Genomic DNA, 10,000 nt, shown 5'->3' on the forward strand with positions numbered 1-10,000 from the left:
GACCCAAGACCTCTTCAAAATGCCTCACAACTCAAAGGTAAAGATTAGAATTATCTCCCTTTGCTATTGGCTATCGACGTCCTGCTGTGTCGCCATCTTGTGGGCTTCAAAACGCTAACAGAAACCTCCTGAAATGTAAAAATGGCCCGAAAATCTCCGTTCTGGAGTTAAGGATGTTCCATTGTTCGAGCGAGTCTTTTACGATTTTCTCACGCTCAGCTATGCATGATTTGCAACGTTCGTCCCGTTGATGTAGGGGCCTGGATTCTCGAGGATTTTCTATGAGATCAAGTATGGAATCCCATCGTCTCTTAGTTGCCGGTATTGGCGTCGCTGGAGGTGGTGGTGGCTTCGATTATACATATATTCTGTTATTCTTTTACATATTTCAGTCATTTGACTGCGGTCATGCTGGAGCACCGCTTTTAGTCGAACAAATCAGCCCCAGCATTTATTCCTTGTAAGCCTAGTACTTATTCTATCGGTCTCTATTGCCAAACCGCTAGTTACGAGGACGTAAACACACCAACATCGGTTGTCAAGCGAATGTGGGGTGAGGGTGCAAAGATAGACACGCAAACAGACACACATATACATACGACGGGCTTCTTTTAGTTCCCGTCTAACAAATCCACTCACAAGATTTTGGTCAGCCCGAGAAGATACTTGCCTAAGGTGCCACGCAGTGAGACTGAACCCGGAACGATGTGGTTGGAAAGCAATCATCCTACCACACAGCCACTATATAATATAATATAAAGAATTATACTCATGAAGGCGCATGGCTCAGTGGTTAGAGCGGCGAGCTTACGATCGTGAGGTTGTGAGCTCGAATCCCGGACCGGGCTGCGTGTTGTGTTCTTGAGCAAGGCACTTTATTTCACGTTGCTCCAGTTCACTCAGCTGTAGAAATGAGTTGCGACGTCACTGGTGCCAAGCTGTATCGACCTTTGTCTTTCCCTTGGATAACACTGGTGGCGTGGAGAGGGGAGGCTGGTATGCATGGGCGACTGCTGGTCTTCCATAAACAACCTTGCCCGGACTTGTGTCTAGGAGGATAACTTTCTAGGTGCAATCCCATGGTCATTCATGACCGAAGGGGGTCTTTACCCTTTACTCATCCCACATCTTCTGAATGAGTTTAATATATTTAATTCACCAGTTGATATACATAGGATGACAACCTTTTCACAGCTAATATTATGCAAAAAATCATTTATTTTACTGTATAATAAATCATTTAATATGTCTGCACTAGTCTCTTTTACATGCTGGCATGGGTTGGACAGTTTGACAGGAGCTGGCAAGTCGGAGAACTGTACCAAACTGCAGTCTAATTTGGCTTTATTTCTACGGCTGGATATTCTTCATAACGCCAAATTAGTAACGCCAATTTATCTATCTTCTTATATATATATATATATATATATAATATATATATATATATATACACATATTAAAATTATAATTTATAGTATCTATGAGATACCGCCATGCTGAAAATAGCAGCCAAATATTGACTCTAAAACCACATTAAATGTTCATACAGCACAAGGAGAGAAGACAGAAAGACAAAATAGAACTAGTAAAAAAATTTCTGGATAATTCCAGATCCCGGATTTCTGACTTTGCATTTAGAAATAATTTGCCTCATCAGTGGAATATACGCATATATATATATATATATATATATATATATATATATATATATATATATATTGGAAGGTTTGGAGATGATGTACAGGTATTATATATTAGAAGAAATGAGGTACTCTGAAAATCGGATGGTTTATATTTACAGATATTTATTTGTATATTACATTTTTTATTTATATCATATCACTTAGATCATTAGCGCTTTCTCTCATTATAGTGGAGTTTTCAAATCAAACTTTGAAACTTTGGAGTTTGATTTGAAAACCCCACTAGAATGGGAGAAAGCGCTAATGATCTAAGTGATATAATATATATAAAAAATGTAATATATAAATAAATATCTGTAAATATAAACCATCCGATTTTCAGAGTACCTCATTTCTTCTAATATATGCATGCATGTGTATGTATGTATGTATGTATGTATGTATGTATGTATGTATGTATGTATGTATGTATGTATGTATGTATGCATGTATGCATATATGCATGTATGTATGCATGTACGCATGTCTATAGCCATATATCTGTATGAATATATTGTCACATGTCTTTCCCGCAGGTACCCGATGGTGTCGCCTCAGGTATGTTCGAAGTTGCCGCCAATGGTGACGTAAAAGTTAAAGGAACTTTAGACTACGAGAAGCAAACGGAATATTCTTTTGAAATAGAAGTAAAGGTAAGAATATAACTCAGAGTATCGTCTATGAAGAGTTTCTGATAGTTTCACCAAATACATTGGAATACATTATTTCAGCCATTCACCTGCGGCAATGCTGGGGCACCGCATTGAAGAATTCTAGCCAAACAAATCGATCCCAGCACTTTTCTTTTAAAGCCTGGTACTTCTTGTGGAGGCGCAATGGCCCAGTGGTTAGGGCAACGGACTCGCGGTCATAGGATCGCGGTTTCGATTACCAGACCGGGCGTTGTGAGTGTTTATTGAGCGAAAACACCTAAAAGCTCCACGAGGCTCCGGCAGGGGATGGTGGTGATCCCTGCTGTACTCTTTCACCACAACTTTCTCTCACTCTTACTTCCTGTTTCTGTTGTACCTGTATTTCAAAGGGCCGGTCTTGTCACTCTCTGTGTCACGCTGAATATCCCCGAGAACTACGTTAAGGGTGCACGTGTCTGTGGAGTGCTCAGCCACTTACACGTTAATTTCACGAGCAGGCTGTTCCGTTGATTCGGATCAACCGGAACCCTCATCGTCGTAACCGACGGAGTGCTTCTCTCAGTACTTCTTGTATCGGTTTCATTTGCTGAACGGCTAACTTACAGGGACGTAAACACAGTAACACCGGTTGTCAAGCGGTTGTGATGAGGGAGTAACACTGACGCAAAAGCACACGCACACGCACATCAGCACACGCACACGAACACAGACACACGCTCATACACGAGCGCACGCACACGCACACACTCACCATCGTGGGGTGTGTCATCTCGTATTTAAAAGAATGAAAGGCGGCGAGCTGGCAGAAACGTCTGAGCAGACACACACGCACAAATATGTCTCTTTTATTCTTTTACTTGTTTCAGTCATTTGACTGTGGCCATGCTGGAGCACCGCCTTTATAGTCGAGCAAATCGACCCCAGGACTTATTCATTGTAAGCCTAGTACTTATTCTATCGGTCTCTTTGGCCGAACCGCTAAGTTACGGGGACATAAACACACCAGCATCGGTTGTCAAGCGATGTTGGGGGGACAAACACATACACACAAACATACACACACACACACACACACACACACACATATATATACGATGGGCTTCTTTCAGTTTCCGTCTACCAAATCCACTCACAAGGCTTTGGTCGGCCCGAGGCTATAGTAGAAGACACTTGCCCAAGGTGCCACGCAGTGTGATTGAACCCGGAACCATGTGGTTGGTAAGCAAGCTACTTACCACACAGCCACTCCTGCGCCTATATATATATATATATATATATATATATATATATATATAGTTGAGAGAGTTGGTGTATGAAAGCACGTGGCTGGATGTATAAAAATAGAGTGAAAAAACTACAGAAGGCTTATTTTATAAGGTTAAAGAATATATTTAAGTCGTTATGTTAGAAAAAGGTTATAAAATTTGGTGTATAGTAACATAGTTTTTGGAGAAATAACCGGTTTCGTATTTTCTTTTCAAATTCCCCAAATTTCTTTACCTACATCGTGTCATGTCTTCGCTATGAAGTGTTATATGGGTTTCAGACAGGGGAAGGTAATATATATAAATATTCACACACACACACACACACACACACACACACACACACACACACACACACACACACACACACACACACACACACACACATACACGCACACACACATATATATATTGATGAGTTGTGTTTCATCTTCCGTGATTTTATGCATGTATATTCTGTGTGAAAGAAAAAGCATTATGTGATTAAATGTTTGAGATATAAAATGTTAAGTGGATGACCTTATATTTGTTCTGCAACCATAGTTTAATATATATATGTATATATATATATATATATATATATATATATATATATATATAAGGAATGAAGAAAATGCTGACAAAATAATTTAAGTAAGGGAGAGTGTACTTAATAGGTGAAAGTTCTTTTTCTCGGTTGCGCATTTGTTATGCTTATCAAAAGATATTTTTTTAGAGAGAGATAGAGTTCCTTGCTGATAGATTTTTTCTCTTTTTTCCTCTTAAATATATATATATACATATATATATATATATATATACATATATATATATATATATAATATATATATCTATATATATAATATATATATATATATATATATATATATATGTATGTATATATATATATATATATATATATATATATGTATGTATATATATATATATATATATATATAATATATATGAAAAAACAAGTCAAAAATAGAAAATGCTAAGATAATTTTATAGTGAATCTTTCAGTACCGGTTTCGGTCATTTTGAGACCTTTTCAACTGTAACGATTAAATAATTAAATTTAGAAAAATTAGAAGAAAGTTTTTTTAAAAGAATATTTCTATAGTAGTGTTCAGATATAAGTAGCATTCTGCCTTTCTCTGACTCCCTTGTTCGCACTTGTGTGTTCGAGGTCGTTTTGAGTTCTTGGTAGGGTAGGTGAAGAATAAGGAGGCTGATGTGGAGAGGGGGTGGGGAAATCTGGGAATGCCTTGATGGTCGTATTTTGAATGGTCAGTGGCTGACAGCAGTTGCAGTTCAATTCAGGAATGTTTATGGAATTGCGTAGGCGTTATACTGAAAGACATTAGTGACAAGGTTAAGGGGTGGAAGGTGGAGAAGTAGAAGAAGAAGAAGAAGATGACGATGTTGATGATGATGATGATGAGAAGAAGAAGAAGAAGAAGAAGGAGAAGGAGAAGATGATGGTGATGATGGTGTGGTGATGATGATGACGACGATGATGATGATAATGATGATGATGAAGAGAAGAGGAAGAAGAAGAAGAAAAAAAACAGAGAAGGAGAATATGAATGGGTGAAAGTATAGCTGTGATGGGGCTGATTAGTAATGGATTCTATGGAGTGTAATATTTGTGTGTGTATATATTTCTTTTATTCTAAGTTGAGGTATATTAATTGTTTGTCGTAGACCCGTTAAGAGTGGCTTGTATTTTGTAATAAAGAGATTTTCTTTACTTATTCGTTGTCTCGAGGTTGTATCGTCCCTAAATTGGTAGAGGGGGAAAATCATGAAGTTTGGTGTTTTTTTGTTGGCGCAAGTATCTATGTGTTGCTAAAAGCTATTTTCTGTTTTGGGGAATTTTTATCTTGGATCTGTGCAGGCCATTCGTTTACGCAAACCATTTTTTGTTTGGCCTATGTACTGCTCTTGACACCCGGAGCAGGTTAGTGAGTATATTAGGTTCTCCGAAGCACATATATATATGGGCATTCATCGTGACAAGACGTTCTTTTCATAGCTCCGGCCGGTCAATAACCAAAGAAGCATATTTCAACTGAAGCCAGCAGAAATTTCCTTATTTTTAGTCCCAGAACTTTTGAATCCTACTATATATATACGCATATATATATATATATATATATATATATATACAACTTTTGAATTCTACTATATATATATATATATATATATATATATATATATATGTACATATATATATATACACTCATGTACTATATATACTTTACACGTATTGAGTGTGTAACAATCGTAATGATCAATATGTATCAGCTGCCTGCATGTATATGTATTTCCTTCGTAGGAACCCCCCTTCAGCAACACGACGAAACTCACAATTACTTTGCAGAATATCGACGACACAGGACCTACTTTCAACGTCAGCGTAATAGGAAAAGATGCCTTTTATATTACTACAATTAGTGTCTACCACATGGTAAGTACAAGTACTTGTCTTCATATACCCTATATATCGAATGCTTTCACGCCACTTTATATAATGGAATACTCTCAGACGAGGTTGAATAATGAAGCGAGTTCTACGTTTTACTAGCGCTTAAATAACTCAACTCACCCACTCACTCACTCACTCACTCACTCACTTACTTACTCACTCGCTCGCTCACTTACTCACTCACTCACTCACTCACTCACTCACTCACTCACTCACTCACTCACTCACTCACTCACTCACTCATTCACTCACTCACTCTCTCACTCACTCACTCACTCACTCACCCACTCTCTCACTCTCTCACTCACTCACTCACTCACTCACTCACTCACTCACTCACTCACTCACTCACTTGCTCACTCAAACTCACTCACTCACTCACTCTCTCACTCACTCACCCACTCACTCACTCACCCACTCACTCACTCACTCACTCACTCACTCACTCACTCACTCACTCACCCACTCACTCACTTACTCACTCACTCACTCGCTCACTCACCCACTCACTCACTCACTCACTCACTCACCCACTCACTCACTCCCACACTCACTCTTTCACTCACTCACTCACTCACCCACTCACTCACTCACTCAATCACTCACCCACTCATTCACCCACTCACTCACTCCCTCACCCAGTCACTCACTCACTCACTCATCCACTCACTCACTCCCTCACCCACTCACTCACTCACTCGCTCACTCACCCACTCACTCACTCACCCACTCACTCACTCCCTCACCCACTCACTCACTCACTCACTCACTCACTCGCTCACTCACCCACTCACTCACTCACTCACTCACTCACTCACTCACCCACTCACTCACTCCCACACTCACTCTTTCACTCACTCACTCACTCACCCACTCACTCACTTAATCACTCACCCACTCATTCACCCACTCACTCACTCCCTCACCCAGTCACTCACTCACTCACTCACCCACTCACTCACTCCCTCACCCACTCACTCACTCACTCGCTCACTCACCCACTCACTCACTCACCCACTCACTCACTCCCTCACCCACTCACTCACTCACTCACCCACTCACTCACTCCCTCACCCACTCACTCACTCACTCACTCACTCACTCACTCACCCACTCACTCACTTCCTCACTCAGTCACTCACTCACTCACTCACCCACTCACTCACTCTCTCACTCACTCACTCACTCATTCAATCACTTAGTCGCTCTCTACGTCACACTTCCGCAATGAATCACATGTGTATTTATGTTGCTCAAATTATCTCCGGAATTCTATGTTGTATTTCCAGGGCGAAATCCCTATTGCAGGAGGTCCTATTTTTGCGGAGGATACCGATACAAAGCAGTACGCAGTAATTTACACCCCACTAACCGGTTTGTATCTCACTTTAAACTTCCGATATTTCTTGTTTTTAAGGGGGCAGGCGGAATAATATCTCTTATATTTCATCTTTTACTTTTTTGTGGGGTGCATGGCTTTATGATTAGGGTGTTGGACAAATGATCGTAAAATTGTGGTTTCGCTTCCAGGACCGGGCGACGCTTTGTGTTCTTGAGCAAAACACTTCATTTCACGTTTCTCAAGTCCGTCAGCTGGCAAAATTGAGTAATCCTGCGACGGACCGGCGTCTCATCCAAAATACAAAATGGCTGACGTTTAGTAAGGAGAGACACAAATAAGAAAGAAGAAGAAAACAGAGGACCACTGATGCGGTCACATGAGTGTGACGAAAGAACTCTGGCCGAAATAAGATTAGGATTAATGTAAAAAATAAATAACACTGAAGCAAAATAACACCAAATATATATTGCGTGTGTTTTTATTGGCTAAACTGGCAAAATGACCATTCCGAAATATAACAATACACACACACACACACACACACACCACACACACACACACACACACACACACACACACACACACATATATATATATATATATAACTAATGTAGGATAAAACTTTTTCAGGAAAAATTTTTTTATCACTGGCCAGCATATCAAAAAATACCTTTAAAGGTTAAATTTATAAATAATTTACAAGATAAGGGCAACAGAAAAAATCACACGTGTCTCGAGATGTGCCGAAGATTTTTCTATTTTGGATATATTTGGGGTACTCGGGACTTGGTGCTTGCTTTTTCCATGGGTATGAGTAAGTATTTCACTTATATCTCGCGTATTTCCCGCTGAAGAGGGGAAAATTTCTTATGAATTAACCCCGAAATTAGACCAATACGGTAATAACGAATTTTTTTAGAAATATCTATCGGCTTGTTCCGAGACGCACAAATTATAATGGTTATTGACAAGATAATGGTTATTGACAAAGATGCGAGGAAGATAACCAAGTTACAATAATTCGATGCCAAGAAAGCGTAAACCAAGTATTAATGGTTTTCTAAGTGTCCCGTGGTCTACTTTTAAGTTCTGATAAGTTGTATTACCAGAAATGCAGACATACAGAAAAAATCCCGTTCCTCGAATTTATGTATTCGTTGGGGGTTCTCAAGTTTTTAATAGTACAGTTTTTCAAGAGAACACACTGAAAATTTTTTAAGACCTGTGAATATAGGGTTCGGATTTAGAAATGATTTTCCATTTGATGTCGAAATTGACTCCTTGGTGTTTAAGTTTCTAGATTAAATCCGAAAGGATTGTTGAATGCTTCTTACCGCGGTACCTAAATTTCGAAAGATGGTTGTTATATCTAGATTTAAATTTTCTTTCTATGGCTCCGATGTAACATTTCGTATCTGTACGATATATCTTAGTGGAGGCACAAGGCCTATTGATTAGAGCAGCGGATTTGCGGTCGAGGGTTCGCGAGTTCGAATCGCAGACCGGGTGATGCGTGTGTTTATGAGCGACATATCTAAGCTCCACGCAGCTCCGGCAGAAGGTAATGGCGAACTTCTGGTGACTCTTTCACCACAACTTTCTCTCGCGCTCTCCTCCTGCATCTAGCAGCTCACCTACGACGGACCAGCGTTCCGTGCAGGTGGGAAACCTATACGCCGATGAAACCAGGAAACCGGCCCTTATGAACCAGGCATGGCTCTAGAAGGAACAAACCACAACAACGATATATCTTCCGTTGTTTATGAAAGCACAGGTTTCAGCAACCTGTGACAATGGTCGTACGGATATCAATATCAAAGTGATATTTTGAAACCAGGTGTTATGTACCTTAGCGAGGAGGGAAATAAATACCTCAGAAGACAAACCACTGTCTATAAATGCGGTTCTCGCAAAAAGAGGAAGCTGAAATTTCGTACTCTGGCTGAGACAGTAAAATGCCTCCAAGATGTGTGGTCTTCTGTGCTACACATATACAAAGGCAAACAATACGGGACAGTAGCTGTTATATGCAATAATGAGCAAGAAACCAGAAGAATGGTAACTATTATTTGCACGTCCCAGTCTTTTGTTGTGATTCCCCATTGTATAGGTAAAAGGTTAACTCGAATTCGAGCCAAGAACGTGTCAGTTCACTGTGATCCAGCGAGCTTTAGCTATTCTGGGGACGCCCGGGGAGATTGCTGAGGTGAAGTCCACCATACAACTCAGAACGTAACGCCAGACGAAATACAGCTACACATTTCGCCCGGCGTGCTAACGTTTCTGCCAAGCTCCACCTGCAGCGATGTCTAGAGCGTGAGCATGTGAGGGCTCCGTTTGTGAGCCATGACTTTTTGCAGCTCGTCTGTCCGACGGAGCTGCAGTCCTGGATGAAGGACACACTGAGACAGGGCATCTGGCACTTAAAATGTTGACTGGCGCTCACTGTCCGCTACATGTCGGGTAATAGAATCGGTGGATGTTCCACTTTAGCTATATCGAGAGGACTAGTAGCGGAGAAGTGCGTCGATATCTTCGAGGTGACCCTAGGCGTCGATAAAAACGAACTGGTTTATCAGTTCCGGAAG

At 40.3% G+C, this 10,000-nt stretch overlaps 1 protein-coding gene across 1 annotated transcript in view; it reads left to right on the top strand.

Annotated features, from left to right (window-relative positions):
* Window positions 1-10,000, top strand: part of LOC118767738 (fat-like cadherin-related tumor suppressor homolog) — a 65,461-nt gene that overhangs the window by 46,916 nt on the left and 8,545 nt on the right. Inside the window, exons 9-11 of the mRNA XM_036512809.1 lie at window positions 2,219-2,335; window positions 5,921-6,052; window positions 7,360-7,444. Coding sequence (XP_036368702.1) covers window positions 2,219-2,335; window positions 5,921-6,052; window positions 7,360-7,444 — 334 coding nt within the window. The remainder of the gene's footprint in view (window positions 1-2,218; window positions 2,336-5,920; window positions 6,053-7,359; window positions 7,445-10,000) is intronic.

The sequence above is a fragment of the Octopus sinensis genome, linkage group LG24 (assembly GCF_006345805.1).
Source record: "Octopus sinensis linkage group LG24, ASM634580v1, whole genome shotgun sequence".
Taxonomy (NCBI): Eukaryota; Metazoa; Mollusca; class Cephalopoda; order Octopoda; family Octopodidae; genus Octopus; species Octopus sinensis.